The following is an 18,963-nucleotide window of genomic DNA, read 5'->3' as shown; positions in this document are numbered from 1 at the left end:
AAATGACAGTTGTGTCGGCTCCAGTGGTAAAGTCACTTTCTCCAAGGTATAGACAGCTCCAAGAGAGTCCCCAGCAGCGGCTCACCCCAAGCACTATGCACTTTCCCTGAACTGCAAATGCGGACAGGCAAGATCTCTCCATGTCGGCCAAGTCTCAGGTCAGTAGGTGTGGGTTGTGCCAGATGGGTCAGATTTACACAGTATTTGGAGAATAAGGTCAGCTTGGTGAGAAGTGTGAATATGAAGAATGTACTAGATAAGAGAAGTGTAAGAACACCAATACTTCTCTGCACCAGTAACTGATGAACATTGCTATGCAATATACTTAGCACAACTGATGCATTAGTGAGCACCAAGCTATAGCTTTAATCCTCAATACTGAATGGGTGATGATAGACAGGGTGACTCACCAGGGCACCGCCATGTAATAAATTCAATAATATAATGCAAAGTATTGTATAAACCATGATCATTTCTATGCAAAGCCGATCACTACTCTCTCACTTTAGATGAACACCATGGATCAGCCCCAACCAGAAAGGCAAAGTTACCCCCTGCAGCCAGTCGGACCTGACAATGCCAGTGTGAGTACGGGTTCGGATGCTATGGCACCAAGTGCTGGATCCAACTGCACCATCAGTGTCGAAGGGATATGCTATACCGTCAGGTAAAAGCTGATCATATTACATATGGAGCGTTGTTATACTCTTGCATTTATCTTGTACCTACTATATCAATGTATTGATTGGATAGTAAAATTGTGACATCAAGTCCATACGTAGGGAAGGGGGGGCCTGGCAATGCACAAAAGTCAAGGCTACAATTTAAATGGAGAAAAAATAAATAGTCAAATCAGAGATTTCAACCTGGAAATCTCTTCAGGTTCTCCTAGTGCTGTGAGCATTCCTTGTGCCATACAAACAGCACCTCAGCAGAAATGGGTCTGGGCAAATCTGCTTCCAAAATCTGATACGTTGCCGACAATCTTTTCTCAGTGAGCGCATCGGTCCCTGGTGGGACATCCAGTCATATTACAAAAAATGGACCAGGCAAATCCTGAAAGATGTTTCCTTCTTCCTAGAGAGTGGGCAAATCATGGCAATTCTAGGGAACTCCGGTAAGTGAAACGTACTAAGTAAAAGAAAAGAGTAGGCAAATGGTTTATTTTAACTCTTTATATGAGCTGCTTAATACAGAGTAACATCAGCTGTTTATATTGGGATCTATCTACTTAATTATATCAGCATCTGCTACATGAACTTTCCAGCAGTGGGAATGCCTGGTTATGACTGACGCCCCAATTGAAATACTGACTTATTAGCACATTAATTATTTTTAGGATTTTTATATTACTGACTAAGCATTGGGCCGGGACAGGTAGGTGGGAAGGGGTTAAATTTAGGGCAAACTCCACCAGCCCCCTACAAACTGAATGCCTTATTAGCACATTAATCAATGGAACTCTTTATATGAACTGCTTATTACAGAGTAACATTAGCTGTTTATATTGGGATCTATTTACTTAATATTATCAGCATCTTCTACATGAACTTTCCAGCAGGGGGAATGACTGCTTATGACTGACCCCTCAATTGAAATACCGACTTATTATCACATTAATCAGTTTTACGATTTTTATATTACTGACTAGTCATTGGGCCCCTAAACTTACGCAGTTTATGTAACTTATACAAAAACTTATGTTACTTTCATATCAAGCAATGACAGCGGGGGCAGGTAGGTGGGAAGGGGTTAAACTTAGGACAAACTCCACCAGCCCCCTACTGAATGACTTATTAGCACATTAATCAATGGAACTCTTTATATGAACTGCTTATTATAGAGTAACATCAGCTGTTTATATTGCACACACAAGGGTTTTGGCTAAAATTTTGGTACATTGGGACATTAGCCTTAAACCCTATGAGTGCCCTGCTTTATATATTAGGAGTCCCCAGTTCTATAATTGATAAGAGACATATTTTGCCGACATTGATGCTGTGGAGCAGTTTTGCTTCGGCAGAATTTATCAAAACTCGATGACAAGGGATGTTTTTTCTCAAGTGCAGATTGGCAAATTTTTCCCACTTGCAAAACTTTGAATATTAACAAAGTTCCTTATCGCTAGTTCTGATGTGTCCCTCTGTTGCGCTCTGTATTTAGGATCTGGGAAAACAACGCTACTAGATGCAATGTCTGGAAGAATCGGCCATAAAGGAACATTGCTGGGAGAAGTCTATGTCAATGGGTCCCAGCTAAAAAAAGAGCAATTTCAAAACTGCTTCTCTTATGTCCTACAGGTAATGGCATTGATTGAAAGGTAGGCAATTAAAGCTCTGGGGCACTGAGTAGCCTATTTATCTGTATGACTTCCATATTAGTCCTGTCTAGATGTAGAAAACACATTTTGCTTAAGTTCCATACAAATCAGCTAGGAATTCTGCACTAAATGTATGTGGCAATTCTCAGTTTGTGGCTACTAAAGCAACACTGCAATGCACAGGTTTGGCAGGTCTTAAAGGAACAGTAACACTAAAAAATGAAAGAGCTTTAAAGTAATAAAAATATAATGCACTGTTGCCCTGCGCTGGTAAAACTGGTGTGTTTGCTACAGTAACACTACTATAATTTATATAATAAGCTGCTGTGTAGCCCCGGGGGCAGCCATTTAAGCTGGAAAAAAGGAGAAAAGGCACAGGTTACATAGCAGATAACAGATAAGTTCTGTAGAATACAATAGTGTTTTATCTGTTATCTGCTATGTGCCTGTGCCTTTTCTCCTTTGAATGGCTGCCTCCATGGCTACATAGCAGCTTATTTATATAAATTATAGTAGACTTTCTGAAGTAAACACATAACTTTTACCAGTGCAGGGCAGCAGCACATTATATTTTAGTTACTTTTATACACTTTCATTTTTTGGTGTTACTGTTCCTTTAAAATTGATGTTCTTTTCACCATTGGGGTATTAAACCCATTGTTTCTATAATAAGGAAGCAGTGTTGTTGTATTTGGCCTAATGGGTGGATTTTAAAGGACAACTCGTCCCCAAAGCTTGCCTTTTACATATATAATTCACACCTCCAGTGGTTCCTGGGCAATTAATTGCTGCTGAGCTCCAGTCCAGATAAATGCAATATGCTGGAAGATCTATATGTTGTATGTTTTAGGGAGCTGAATGCTTGGCAAAAACTAGAAACGTCCCTGGGGCAACACAAACAGTGGCAAGAAATAGCCTTCTGTGTGGCGTTTAACATATTAACCATCAGCAAAATGTAAACAGAGGGAGGGTTTGTAGCAGCTGCAATGCTGACAAGGGGTGTTTATGTACTGTGTCTGCTTGCTATCAGCTATATACACAAAACTTCAGCTGCCGGGGCCGCCCCTCCTTCTCTTTAAACAGAAGCATATGTCTGTATATAAGCCCCATGGCTGCATTATGGGATGTATTACTAACTCATTAATCATGCAGAATGCACTGTAGGAGTCTTACGTTAAAGCCATATTCTTCCCAAACCGGCTTAAAGGGAATCTGTTACTTGAAAACATGTTTTTTTTACAAATTTCATCAGTTAATAGTGCTCCTCCAGCACAATTCAACTTGAAATCTGTTTTTCAAAAAAGAAACATTTTATATTTAATTCTGTAATTTGCAGTGGGGCTAGCCATAGTCTTAGTTTCCCAGGTGCCCTCAGTCATGTGATGTTATAAACTTCAGTCTCTTTTTACTGCTGCGCTGCAAGTTGGAGTGATATCATCCTGCTCAGCAGCCAATCAGCAGAACAACAGGAAGGTAACAAGATAACAACTCCCTGACACCTGCATTCCTTAAAATGCTTCCACCTAGAGGTAGATATGAGAATAGCAGTCAATAGTAAATGACCCAAGTCTGGCTATGACTCCTCCAGTTACAGTGAGTAGGAGAAACAATAGCTTATCTGAAAGCAGTTCCATTGGGCAGTGCTTATCCTTTCTGAAAGCTCAGGATCAGGCATAATGACCTAAGATGGCTGCCTACACACCAATATTACAACTAAAAAACATACATTTATTTGCAACTTATACCTTGTAATTTATTAATTAACTACCCTAGAAAAAATCATGACAGAATCCCTTTAACTGCTGTGGGCTTAAATAAGTTAAGAAATATCTCTTACCTATCCCATCTTGTCTCTCCTTGGTTTGTAGCATGACACCCTGCTGAGCTACCTCACGGTGCGGGAGACCCTGACATACACTGCCCTGCTGGCGCTACAGAAGCACTCTAAACAAGCAATAAAGGAAAAGGTTCTTTTTGTTTTGTTTTTTAATAAATGAAGGGAAAAATCACAAATTCATACGTTGCATATTTCCTCTGAGATATTTCAAACCTACAACCTGGGTGCAACATGTCTGTGTGAAGAGGTGTCCAAGCGGTGCTCCATCCTGACCTGGAGTCATGTTTCCATAGACAATTCTATTGGAGCCATTTGCTAATTGCTGGAATATTCATAGTTAGGGAAAGAAACAATAAATCTGCTACTATAAAGTAAATACAATGTGGTTTTTGTGCTATACTGGTCATTAAAATGGCCTGTGTAGGTTCATAGTCAATAAAATGTACAAATAATATGGAACACTGTATTATACAATGACCTGACAAGGTCATACTCATGGGCAGACCCTACATAAACAGCTTTGCATTGAGTTAAGCACCGGTCAAACCATTACTACTTTCTATATGGTCCATTATACATTAACCTTCTCTGCATGCCAAGATATTCTCCAAATATCAAGAAGATTTCTATTTCCAAATATTCTATATACCTTCCAATTTGTGTCTGTATGTTACCCAACCACTTAGACTGTAAGCTCTACGGGGCAGAGACCTCCTTCCTACTGTGTCTCATACCACATGGCACTTACTCCCTGTGTATTTATACTTATTTATTGTATTTATTGTAACACTTGTCCTCCCTGTGTGTAATTCTGTATATTGTAAGATTGTACAGCGCTGCGTACCCTTGTGGCGCTTTATAAATAACGTTATACATACATACATACATATTCGGTATCAGAACCTTACTATAACATGCAACTGCTTATGTTTTTCAGGTACAGTCAGTCATGACAGAGCTGAGCCTCATGCAGGTTGCAAACTCGGTAATTGGGGGTCGTATCTTTAATGGCATTTCCAGTGGTGAAAGACGGCGTGTTTCTATAGCGGCACAACTCATTCAGGATCCCAGTGAGTTTGCTACAGGCTTTATTGTAGACTATAAGAAGAGAATCAAAAATGAAATCTATATAAAAATATATTGCATATAAGGAGCAGTTCTAAGTTCCAGGTCATTCTGCTAATGGAATGCACCGAGGTGCCATCCCCCCACTGGCTAATGTGGGCAATAATGTAATGTGTTTGTCAGAGGACAGGGCTGCTTCTGGGTAAAATACACAGGGCTTTATATGGCCCCTTACTAAATAGACAACTTACTATCTTCTCACAATTCTGCCTGGTACCCTTTTTTGAACTTGTTAAATTTTATAGGGATCTGGATGTACCTTAATATTGGATGGGTCTCTTTTAAGCTCCCACTTCTCTTCTTGGTTGTGCCCCTCACATTATGTACAGCTAATAACTACAAAAATAAAATATTCATAGAACACAAGTCTCCACGCTATATTGTAGCATTCTGTCGAGATTCAGATTTCTTTCACTAAAAAAAAATATCTTTTATTTTATTCTGTTAACAGAGATCATTTTACTTGACGAGCCAACGACTGGTTTGGATTCAATGACTGCCAATCAAATTGTCCTGCTTCTTTCTGAACTTGCACGCAAAGACAGGATAGTCATTATCTCTATTCACCAGCCCCGCTCAGAACTTTTCAGAGTAGGTATTCAAGCACAGAAAGAGAGAGAATTGATAACAATTACATGATCGTAGGTGGACAGATATGGTATTGGCAGTGGGCCAGCCTTATTGCAAAGGAAACTTCGTTAGGAAAAGTGCAAATGATGCTATTACATTATATACAGTGGAAGCTTTTGATCAGCTGTAGTAATGGGGGTTGAGACCTTAAGGGGTACTAACCCCAGGGCCGCTCCTGCCATAAGGTAAGCTGAGAACCTTGCCTCAGGCGGCAGTGAGCGGCCAGTACCAGGGGAGGCAAAAAGCCACCTTTGGTGACTTTTAGAACCGAATTTTCACTTTTAAAAGTGAAAATTAAGCTCTGCTGGTAGCAATGAAGCCCCCTCTGGACCCACTACGGAACTAAAGTTGTAAGCTTGGAGCGGGAGAGAGGGGGCAGCATCATGGCTGCTGCCTTCTAAGGCAGAATCGCCACTGACTAACCCCCAACTAAACAGCCACACACAGCAAGATCCGCTCATTTTGTAAGGCCATCACGTGTACTGATCTTTGCTCCATTTATCTACCAATGTGAGCCAAATCTGCCTGATCCATCCATTTGGCCCCGAGTCATTGACTGAATCATAATATGGGCCAATGCTGATTGGTCGGGAGAGGTCGGCATCAGGGGGCAATGTAGCCCTCTCTTAATGGGATCTTTAAACCCATCCAATAGATATCTGATCTTCAGTTTGACCATTGTGATCCAATAAGCTTCTATCTGGGTCTGAAGGGGCCGAGTTGGCAGTAATATCCAATCGCATCATTGCACACTACTCTTTTTTATATCTCCTTTTTTTAATTATCGTTTCTAACCTGGTGAGTTGTCATTTACTTAAACTTGTCTGTGCAACCATGAAAGTCATTAGACTATCATTTGTATAATATTTCTGCGCAATTACATTTCACATTTAAGTGTATAAACTGTCTCATATATCCAAATCATTTTTTCAGTTTCCGATCTTATTTTTCAGCAATGCTTCCCTTATTCCTGTCTAATGAGCTAAAGATTGTTTTTTTTTTTTTCCTTCGGAATACAGGTTTTTGATAAAATTGCCATCATGAGCCTGGGAGAACTGATTTTCTGCGGTAACCCGGATGAAATGATCTCGTTTTTTGACGGTTGTGGCTATGAGTGCCCTCAACACTCCAACCCGTTTGATTTCTATGGTGAGATTATACTGTAACGCACAGTTCTATTGATGGGGCAGATGCTGGTATAAGCTCTACATTTAGTGGGCTATCACAGTTCTAAAGACCCGTAGCAAGCTGTCAGTGGGCTGATGTGCCATTTAGCTTGGCATTAGCGTAGCATTGATAAAGTCACGGGAATCAAGAGCTGAAATCAGGCGTGAGAAATGTGCGGCTCTCCAGCTGCTTTGCTCTAACACCTCCCAGTGTGAGAATTTATGTTTGACATCCCTGCTTTAAATAATTTGTTTAAAAAGGAAGAAATTGCCTCTATGGCAGGTAATTCACCGGTGTAGCAGCATTTTAGCAACAATAGCCGGGAGGAACCATGATGCTTAGTAGCATCAAAACCATCAATCCATCATTTTAAATTAAAATTATTATAATCTCCTAATTATCCAGCATGTTTTAAACCATTCTTTATTCATGAACAGTCTCATTTTTGTGTATAGTTAAGTCTACTCAAACTACAGTACAGGTCATCCCTACAGAAGGTATTATGGGTCATTTACACCCTAGAGTGCAGAGTTAAGTTCTGCTTTATTTCCCACAATTCCAGGATAAATGTGTCCGCGATTGGGAGTTGTGTCCAGTCTAATTGCATACGATGTACAATTCTGCTTTAATGTGAATTGGACACAATTAAAATGCATCACCCATTATCCAGAAAGTTTCCAGTTATGGAAAGGCCATCTCCCATAGACTCCATTATTAGGAAATAATTCTAATTTTGAAAAATGATTTCCTTTTTCTCTGTAATAATAAAACAGTACCTGTACTTGATCCCAACTAAGATATAATTACCCCTTATTGGGGGCAGAACAGCCCTATTGGGTTTATTTCATGGTTAAATGATTCCCTTTTCTCTGTAATAATAAAACAGTACCTGTACTTGATCCCAACTAAGATATAATTACCCCTTATTGGGGGCAGAACAGCCCTATTGGGTTTATTTAATGGTTAAATGATTCCCTTTTCTCTGTAATAATAAAACAGTACCTGTACTTGATCCCAACTAAGATATAATTACCCCTTATTGGGGCAGAACAGCCCTATTGGGTTTATTTAATGGTTAAATGATTCCCTTTTCTCTGTAATAATAAAACAGTACCTGTACTTGATCCCAACTAAGATATAATTACCCCTTATTGGGGGCAGAACAGCCCTATTGGGTTTATTTAATGGTTAAATGATTCCTTTTTCTCTGTAATAATAAAACAGTACCTGTACTTGATCCCAACTAAGATATAATTACCCCTTATTGGGGGCAGAACAGTCCTATTGGGTTTAATTAATAGTTAAATGATTCCCTTTTCTCTGTAATAATAAAACAGTACCTGTACTTGATCCCAACTAAGATATAATTACCCCTTATTGGGGGCAGAACAGCCCTATTGGGTTTATTTAATGGTTAAATGATTCCCTTTTCTCTGTAATAATAAAACAGTACCTGTACTTGATCCCAACTAAGATATAATTACCCCTTATTGAGGGCAGAACAGCCCTATTGGGTTTATTTCATGGTTAAATGATTCCCTTTTCTCTGTAATAATAAAACAGTACCTGTACTTGATCCCAACTAAGATATAATTACCCCTTATTGGGGGCAGAACAGCCCTATTGGGTTTATTTCATGTTTAAATGATTTTTAGCGGACTTAAGTTATGGAGATCCAAATTACGGAAAGATCCCTTATCTGGAAAACCCCAGGTCCCGAGCATTTTGGATAACAGGTCCCATACCTGTACCAGCTTGAAGGTGGCAGTAGCTCTACAGTTGCCGTGTCTATAGGCTAGATGGGCGCATCAGTAACAAAAGCAGCATCAGACTGGGGCATCAGTGGCCACTGGGGCTGCGACTTGAAGCCCCCCCGGCAAGTGTGCGTACCACATCACATAATTTTTGCCGCCTTACACCTAGGGGCACACTTACTAAAACTCTAACAATTTTCAGTCTTCTTGACAAAAACCAGCGTCTAAAACCTGAATCCTCTAAAGTTTTGAAGCAGAAGAAGGATCCTCCAGGGAAGGAAAGGGACAGCTGCCATTGAATTCTAAGTGATCTCGGCAGGTTTTAGCTGACAAATTGTCGGATTTCTAGCCGTTTTGACGCATAGTCGGTGGGGCCCATGATGGCCAGGGGCCTCCAGGTGTTCCGTGGTCTCAGTCTGACCTTGGGCAAAATCACCTATAGAAGCATCTTTAGATACAAGTACCTGTAGTGAACAGTATCAACATGTGCATCTACTGTTATATTATTATACATGGTCAGACTGAGGTTACATAGCATTGTATGGATCATATTCTTCTCTATAAGCTATTGCCCTCGCTTATCAGCCACTGTAAGGCCCAGTGCCATGTCCTTTATTACACTAAGCAGCACATATACATATTTGTGGACAGTTTAGGGAAGCAGACAGCAGGATTATGGTGCATTATGGGAAGAGTATAATGACCCCCACATTGCTTGCTTGACAGTTGACCTTACCTCAGTGGATACACGCAGTAAGGAGCGCGAACTGGAGACCTACAGCAGATCTCAGGCGATCGCATCTGCGTACAAAAACTCAGATTTTTATCAGAACGCCCTTGAAAAGATCAAAACGGCAAAAAGAAATAGAAAAGAGAAACTCATACCGTTTAAAAGGAAAGAAGCACCAAGTGAGCTCTCTAAAGTATACGTGCTGTTGAGGTAAGATAATAATAATAATAGGAAATATTTTCTTGCTCCTGCTGTGCCAGGACTTTCCTTGGGCTGGGTTGGAGCTGCAGAGTGCCATTGAGCCCTATGGGAGACTTTCCTTGCGCCGGGTTGGAGCTGCAGAGTGCCATTGAGCCCTATGGGAGACTTTCCTTGGGCCGGGTTGGAGCTGCAGAGCGCCATTGAGCCCAATGGGAGACTTTTCTTGGGCCGGGTTGGAGCTGCAGAGTGCCATTGAGCCCTATGGGAGACTTTCCTTGGGCCAGGTTGGAGCTGCAGAGTGCCATTGAGAACTATGGGAGACTTTCCTTGGGCCGGGTTGGAGCTGCAGAGTGCCATTGAGCCCTATGGGAGACTTTCCTTGGGCCGGGTTGGAGCTGCAGAGTGCCATTGAGCCCTATGGGAGACTTTCCTTGGGCCAGGATGGAGCTGCAGAGTGCCATTGAGCCCTATGGGAGACTTTCCTTGGGCCAGGTTGGAGCTGCAGAGTGCCATTGAGCCCTATGGGAGACTTTCCTTGGGCCGGGTTGGAGCTGCAGAGTGCCATTGAGCCCTATGGGAGACTTTCCTTGGGCCGGGTTGGAGCTGCAGAGTGCCATTGAGCCCTATGGGAGACTTTCCTTGGGCCGGGTTGGAGCTGCAGAGTGCCATTGAGCCCTATGGGAGACTTTCCTTGGGCCGGGTTGGAGCTGCAGAGTGCCATTGAGCCCTATGGGAGACTTTCCTTGGGCCGGGTTGGAGCTGCAGAGTGCCATTGAGCCCTATGGGAGACTTTCCTTGGGCCAGGTTGGAGCTGCAGAGTGCCATTGAGCCCTATGGGAGACTTTCCTTGGGCCGGGTTGGAGCTGCAGAGTGCCATTGAGCCCTATGGGAGACTTTCCTTGGGCCGGGTTGGAGCTGCAGAGTGCCATTGAGCCCTATGGGAGACTTTCCTTGGGCCGGGTTGGAGCTGCAGAGTGCCATTGAGCCCTATGGGAGACTTTCCTTGGGCCGGGTTGGAGCTGCAGAGTGCCATTGAGCCCTATGGGAGACTTTCCTTGGGCCGGGTTGGAGCTGCAGAGTGCCATTGAGCCCTATGGGAGACTTTCTTTGGGCCAGGTTGGAGCTGCAGAGTGCCATTGAGCCCTATGGGAGGCTTCCAAATGCATTGAAGTTTCAAAGACAGAAAGGTTTTCACGCCATTTATGATGGTTCGGATACGAAAATTTTGGAACTTTCGGATCTCAACCACAATATTTTCGTACGACCAAGAAATTTTGCGCAAGAATTTTTGCGTGATTGCGTGATTTTAATTGGCGAAAATTTGTGGTTTAATGAATGGGCCCCTGAATGTGTCACATACTAAATCTTATAATGCTGACTTTGATTTACTTTCTCTGAAATAATAGCCTTTGTCCATCGAACACTTCTGAAACAGTAAAGGTTATACACCATTTACCAACAAAGGAGCCAACGTGATACAGAAATAGGTTACAATAATAGACGTCTGTCAGCACTGGGTCTGTAGTGTTCTAATGCTCAGATGTGGGAACTGAGGCAGAAATGCTACGTGTATAGGAAAGGAAAATGCTTGACATGTTTAGAGACCCATGACATTTGTAAATGGGTCTGCATATTAATTTCCCTAGGGAAATGACCCTGACAAAGAGCAGTTATCATTGCCACAAAGCTGGAGCCTTTCCCAGTTGACATAATGGCCGGGGATGTTCCTGGCTGTAGGCTTCATCCTGCCATTAGGGTTCATGCTTGGATCTGAGTTGTGCAAGGGCAACTGTGTGCTTCTAAAGGGGGTAGAATGACTTAGTAATGACATATTCAAGGAGAAGGAAAGGCTAATAAAGAGTTAATCTCAAGCTGCAGGCATACCTTCAGTTCTCTCAATAGTGCCCTTAAGTCTCCCCATATTTCACCTGTTCAGATGATCAGAAGCCAAACAGGAAAAAAAACGCTGAGCTCTATAAAGAAAGTTCCCATAATGCCTCACTCCTGCACCAAGACCAAGACCAGTGTACATGCTCAGTTAGTAAGGGGGAGATTTACTAAACCACGAACGGTCCGAAGGCGTCCGAATGCGTTTTTTTCGTAATGATCGGTAGTTTTGCGACTTTTTCGTCTATTTTCCGCAACTTTTTCGTCGCCGCCGCGAAAAAATCGGATTGGTTTTTCCGCCGTTTACAATTGCTCAATCCGAAAAAATTGTGACGCAACGAAATAGTCGCGCAAAATACGATAAAGTCGCGGTGGCGACGAAAAGACAGCGAAACTTTCATTTCCAATCCGAATTTTTCCCTTTCGGGATCCGGATTCGTGGATTAGTAAATCTCCCCCTAAGAGTCAGCTTCCTGCCGATTGGCTCAGATCCACATTCCTAAGGGGGGAGTGAGTTCTTAGCATTCTTGAGGGAGGGGGGAGCAGGAGAGGGGAGAGAGGAGAGAGCTGTGTGTCTCTGGCACAGGAAACAGAGACAACAAATCTTTTGACTCAGTGCAGCATTTCTGTGAGTGCTTATGGCTGTATTTACACAGACCTTTCTGATAAAGCTTACTTAGTATTTACCTTCCCTTCTCTTTTAAAGAACTTTGGCTGAAAACAGTGATTTTTTAAAAATGAAATCATCTTTTATTTTCAGGAGAACGTTTCGAAATTTGTCTCGGGACAAAATCGGCATAGTCATGCGCCTCTCCCAAAACTTGATATTTGGCCTGTTTATTGCATTCTTCCTCATTCACCTAAGCAACGACATACTGAAAGGGGCAGTGCAGGATCGTCTTGGCTTCATTTACCAGTGCCTTGGAGCTCCGCCCTACACGGGCTTACTAAATGCCGTTGCTTTATGTAAGTTCATTATAAGGGTCAATTCTGCAATATAATTTTGGTCGTGGTGCCTTTTAATGGGTCAAATAAAATGTATATGGTTGGCAGTTAATATTCTTTTAAATTATTAAATAACTGACTTGAGCAATTCTACATCTAATATTAAACTACTCCTGCCTATAGGGTGTTTACAGGTGTCAGCGGCTCTGCACATGCTCAGTACACTCACGGCTGCTGTAAGTGTTCTGTACTGATCAGCAATATCTATAACCAGTGATATCTACAGCCTAAAATTGCATAAATAGATATATAATGGTGGGGAGCAATTATATTTCTCCTGTTTATATGTAACCTCCAGTATCTCTTAAAGGAACAGTAACACCAAAAAATGAAAGTGTATAAAAGTAACTAAAATATAATGTGCTGCTGCCCTGCACTGGTAAAAGGTGTGTGTTTACTTCAGAAAGTCTACTATAATTTATATAAATAAGCTGCTGTGTAGCCATGGAGGCAGCCATTCAAAGGAGAAAAGGCACAGGCACATAGCAGATAACAGATAAAACACCATTGTATTCTACAGAGCTTATCTGTTATCTGCTATGTAACCTGTGCCTTTTCTCCTTTTTTCCAGATTGAATGGCTGCCCCCGGGGCTACACAGCAGCTTATTATATAAATTATAGTAGTGTTACTGTAGCAAACACACCAGTTTTACCAGTGCAGGGCAACAGTGCATTATATTTTTATTATTTTAAAGCTCTTTCATTTTTTGGTGTTACTGTTCCTTTAATGGACAGCCATCCTTAGTGTCTCCCTGTACAAGCCAAGGGGCAAAGCAGCTTTCTCTTGTGGCACATTATGGAACTTTGTACCGTTGTTCTTTCAGTCCCTACTCTGCGTGCAATCGGTGACCAGGAAGGCAAGGATGGTTTATACCAGAAGTGGCAGATGCTCCTAGCCTATATAATACACATTGTACCCTTCAGCATCCTCAGTGTGGTGATATTTAGTGGCTTCATTTACTGGTAAGTTACATTTACTGCTTCATCGCAACTCATTTTTGATTTACTATATATTTATTAACTTACTATATATTTAAGAGTGGCTGTAACATCTCTTGCAGGGTTATAGGGCTTTATCCTGATATCCTGCGTTTCGGAATTTTCTTCGCTGTGATTCTGGTTCCCCATTTGATGGGTGAATTGCTGACTCTCGCGGTTCTGGGAATAGTGAACAACCCAAACATAGTGAATGCTGGTGTGAGCTTGCTAAACATTGCAGGAATCCTTATTGGATCTGGAATCCTAAGGTAACACCGCTTACTAGCCTGTTCTGTACAAGGGGGTGGGGTTAGTATGCCCTGGGCGCCAGTTGCACTGCAAATCATAAATTAATCCAATCTAATCGTAACCCTGTCAGAAAATCACCATTTTGCACAGAATTATAAATCTATAACAACCTTATGATTTATGATTTTTTTAAAAATGCATTATTCACTACCTTGTTTGCTAACTCAATTTATTCATTATTTCGGGGTCTGAAATATTTTATTCCTTGAGGCTGGGACAATGATAAATATTTGAGGCAACGAGAATTGTCCTATCAAATATATTCGATAATCAATGCCATCAGCCCTTGAGGAATTCCAGTAAAGATGGAATGGTTAGGAATCCAGCATTATTCCCCATTTGAATGTTGACAACACCTTGATAAATTTTCTTTTTTATTACAATTTAATCATAATGCTTTGGTTTTAAATATACAGAGTAGAGAGAATTTGTCTGAACAATAGGAGGTTTCTGTATGGCAATATCCCTTGTAGCATTTACTATTACTAAGTAAAACACGAGTTGTACTTGAGGTAATACAAGTATGGGATTCATTATCCAGAAACCCATTATCTGGAAAGCTCCATATTACAGGAAGGCCATGTCCCATAGAGTCCATTTTAAGCAAATAATTCTAATTTGTAAAATGATTTCCTTTTTTCTCTATAATAATAAAACAGTACCTGTACTTGATCCCAACTAAGATATAATTACCCCTTATTGGGGCAGAACAGCCCTATTGGGTTTATTTAATGGTTAAATGATTCCCTTTTCTCTGTAATAATAAAACAGTACCTGTACTTGATCCCAACTAAGATATAATTACCCCTTATTGGGTGGCAGAACAATCCTATTGGGTTTATTTAATGGTTAAATGATTCCCTTTTCTCTGTAATAATAAAACAGTACCTGTACTTGATCCCAACTAAGATATAATTACCCCTTTTTGGGGGCAGAACAGCCCTATTGGGTTTATTTCATGGTTAAATGATTCCCTTTTCTCTGTAATAATAAAACAGTGCCTGTACTTGATCCCAACTAAGATATAATTACCCGTATAAGAATAGTTCAAACCTCTGCTGGAGGTGCGAAGCGGACGTGGGAACACACCTACATATCTGGTTCTCTTGCCCCAACCTGAAACAATTTTGGTATCAGATTATCCCTGACATATACAAAATTACCCAGATTCCGATCAAAGAAACAGAGGCCTCAACGATCCTACTTAACATAACCCCAGACAAAAAGAAAACCCTCTCTGACCCACTTACCCTAAACTTGCTCCACGCAGCCAAAACATTGATCCCACGAAACTGGAAATCCACAACCCCCCCGTCCTACAATGAATGGATCAAGTTAGTGGAAGATATAAGGAAGATGGAGGAGATCACTCACATTATACACAACACAAGCCCACAATATTGAAGAATATGGGAACCATGGTTAAACTTTATAAAGGTTAACTCTCTTACTAGATGCGATCAAGTTAGATAAACCTGATAATAGATAAACACATGACAGGAAATCACTGTACTAGAGATACACTCATTGTCAGGCTGGAATTTACATTGCATGCTAATTGTAACTATGATATATGACTACCCCACCCCTCTTCCCTTCTGTATCCCCCGTTTACCTGTTTCAAAATAAAGAAAATAAAGAATATTTAAAAAAAAAAGATATAATTACCCCTTATTGGGGGCAGAACAGCCCTATTGGGTTTATTTAATGGTTAAATGATTCCCTTTTCTCTGTAATAATAAAACAGTACCTGTACTTGATCCCAACTAAGATATAATTACCCCTTATTGGGGGCAGAACAGCCCTATTGGGTTTATTTAATGGTTAAATGATTCCCTTTTCTCTGTAATAATAAAACAGTACCTGTACTTGATCCCAACTAAGATATAATTACCCCTTATTGGGGGCAGAACAGCCCTATTGGGTTTATTTCATGGTTAAATGATTCCCTTTTCTCTGTAATAATAAAACAGTACCTGTACTTGATCCCAACTAAGATATAATTACCCCTTATTGGGGGCAGAACAGCCCTATTGGGTTTATTTAATGGTTAAATGATTCCCTTTTCTCTGTAATAATAAAACAGTACCTGTACTTGATCCCAACTAAGATATAATTACCCCTTATTGGGGGCAGAACAATCCTATTACCTGTACTACATCAGCTTATATGTCAGAATAGTTTAACATATATATGTGACTATATTTTTCAGGAGTTTGCAAGAAATGCCTCAAGTGTTCCAGTTACTAAGTTACATTACGTACCAGAAATACGCTTCTGAATTACTAGTCATCAACGAGTTTACTGATCTGAATTTTACCTGTGGTAAGTATATTTAGATACATACTCATATATTCATCTCTGGGAAGGCATTTCATTGTGGAAAGGGCAGATGGAATCTCTTTGCTAGTATGTGCTATTGGCTATGTATGAATAACCTCCCAGAATGCAGTGCTGCAAATAAACAGGCACATATGGGTGGCCCTGGGTAAGTGCATGAATTAAGCAGTATACACCTTTGTCCAACAAAAGCCTAAATATAAAGAGCAGACAGGGCTCCTAATAGGTTAATATTTTAAATGGTGACATAAATTAAAAGGGTAGCGTCTTTAGTTCCCAGACAGAAAAGTCAAGATTGTAGTGATCCTTTTTATACAACTTTATTATCTCTTTAGATCATCCTTAATGACTTATTTTTTCTGTTAGTTGCGTGCATTAGGGGTTATGTGTTATGTATATACAATACACTACAATCCACAAACCCCCATATTTAATAAAAGGCACTAAGTTTGCCCAGAAGCAGTAACTCATAGCAACCAATAAGAAGTTTGCTTTTAAACAGGTAACCAGTACATGGTACCTGCTGATTGGTTGCTATGGGTTACTGCTCCTGAGCAAACTTAGTTAGTTTCATTATACCTCACTGTCTTAATAGAAAGTTGGTTCTATCTTTGCTGCTAAAACAGCCTTTACAGCCTTACTTTTAGTATAATGTAAAGAGTGCTATTCTAAGACAATATGCAGGTGGTCATCATTTTTTGAGGTTTTGTAATTATTTCATTTTTGTTCACCAGCTCTCCGATTTTAACAGCTATCTGGTTGCTAGAGTCCAAATTACCTTAGCAACCAGGTAGTGGTTTGAATGAGAGACTGGTATATGAATAGGAAAGGACCTGAATAGAAAAATAAGTAATAAAACTTAAAACTGTAGCCTCACAGAGCAAAAGTTTTTTGGTAGCGGGGGTCAGTGACCCCAATTTGAAAGCTGCAAAGAGATAGAGGAAGGCAAATAATTCAGAAACTATTTAAAAATATATATATATAAAAAAGATTTAGAATTGGTTGTTCTATAATATACTACACATTAACGTAAAGGTGAACCGTCCCTTTAAGTTTATGTCACATAGCTGCATGGGTGAAATGATGGGAGGGGAAGGGACCTTTGTGCTCTGATACGCTTACTAACGCAGCACAAAGTACAGGGGAAAGCTTCCCTCAGGTTGGCGTCGCTGTGAGGTTATGATCCTATAGAAGAACAAGCACTAACTGGCGAATGATATAGGAGGCTGCGCCCACCCATGTGTAATGACAATATAAAATGAGTTTTATTATCACATACACATCTGCCTACATTATTAAGCTTATTCTCTTCCCAGGCGGAGCCAACGCTTCTGTGGGAGTGAACCCGGAGTGCCCATTTACGCAGGGCAATGAGTTCATTGAGCAGACCTTCCCTGGTGCCGCCTCAAGGATCACCTTCGACTTTCTAATGCTTTACGCCTTTCTTCCGGCCATGATAATCGGCTGTATAATAAGCTTTAAGATTCGAGACGTTTTGATCCGCAGATAGAGAAGCTATGTACATTACTATTGCGTAACGTTGAACGTTAACCCGGGGGCAAACGTATTAAACTTCGAACTGAGTAATCCACTTCCCAGACTTTTTTTTATCAGCTAAAAAAGCTTTTAATCAATTGACGTGTGTGTCAAAGCAGACCAATGTATACGTTAGAATGTATTTGCTTAGAGCAGCTGAACACCATTCTGTGTTATAGGGTGTTAGAGCACAGAGCTCTAACACCCCACAGAGTTGTTAAGCCTCTGGATGAACTGCAATGCAAGTTAATAGGTAGCCTAACAGATAAGAGAAGCTTTAATCCATCAGAGGGACTTGATTGTTCCAGTGGGAAAAAGTGCTTGAATCTGAAGAATCTAGCTTAGTGCCTTGTGGCTGTTCTGATTGCATACTCATACCTCTGGAATACTTTAATTGGCTCACATTTTACTTGCTGGGACTCCTCAAAGAGTCCCATTCTGTTTAATGGTGAAGACACATGTAGTTTCCTACTGAAATTTCTGTCTCTCTTAAAGGGATACTGTCATGATTTTATGGGGTACTTTTTATTTCTAAATTACACTGTTTACACAGCAAATAATTCACTCTGCCATTTAAAATGTTATTCTTGAACCAACAAATGTATTTGTAGCTGTAATATTGGTGTGTAGGCGCCATCTCAGTGCATTGTGCCTGAGTCTGAACTTTCAGCCAGCGCTACACATTAGAACTGCTTTCAGCTAACCTATTGATTCTCCTACTCCCATGTAACTGGAGGAGTCCCAAGCCGGACTTGGATTTCTTACTATTGAGTGCTATTCTGATACCTACTGGGAGCTGCTATCTTGCTCCCTTCCCATTGTTCTGCTGATCGGCTGCTGGGGGGGGGGGGCATAAATAAAGTGTGACTGAAGTTTATCAGAACACAGGTCACATGGTCGTGGCACCCTGGGAAATGAAGAATATGGCTAGCCCCATGGAAAATTTTAAAACTAAATGTAAAAAAAATCTGTTTGTGTTTGTGAAAAACAGATTACAATGCAGGATTCTGCTTGAGCTTTGAAAAAAAAACAAAACATTTTCCCATGACAGTATTCCATTAATTTTACCAAATGCAAAGCAATGCACATCTTACACTTGTGTTTTTTATATAATGTACCTGTAGCAGTATTTAAAATCTTAAA

General features: G+C 40.6%; 1 protein-coding gene across 2 annotated transcripts; it reads left to right on the top strand.

The window, feature by feature from the left end:
* The first annotated feature begins 29 nt into the window (after positions 1–29).
* Positions 30–17,875, top strand: abcg5 (ATP binding cassette subfamily G member 5). 2 transcript variants are annotated; one of them, XM_031901538.1, is made up of 14 exons: positions 30–158; positions 510–667; positions 996–1,117; positions 2,164–2,300; positions 4,189–4,287; positions 5,095–5,227; positions 5,734–5,873; positions 6,932–7,061; positions 9,560–9,773; positions 12,412–12,617; positions 13,482–13,620; positions 13,719–13,904; positions 16,157–16,269; positions 17,601–17,875. In XM_031901538.1, exons 1-14 carry the CDS (start codon positions 141–143, stop codon positions 17,792–17,794), a joined length of 1,989 nt encoding a protein of 662 aa, XP_031757398.1. In that variant the 5' UTR covers positions 30–140; the 3' UTR covers positions 17,795–17,875. The 2 variants fall into 2 exon arrangements, with proteins under 2 accessions (XP_031757398.1, NP_001120613.1); NM_001127141.1 differs by having other exon boundaries at positions 54–158.
* The last annotated feature ends 1,088 nt before the right edge of the window (positions 17,876–18,963 follow it).

This window comes from Xenopus tropicalis, chromosome 5 (genome assembly GCF_000004195.4).
Source record: "Xenopus tropicalis strain Nigerian chromosome 5, UCB_Xtro_10.0, whole genome shotgun sequence".
Classification (NCBI taxonomy): Eukaryota; Metazoa; Chordata; class Amphibia; order Anura; family Pipidae; genus Xenopus; species Xenopus tropicalis.
This window is presented reverse-complemented; position numbering and strand designations above follow the sequence as displayed.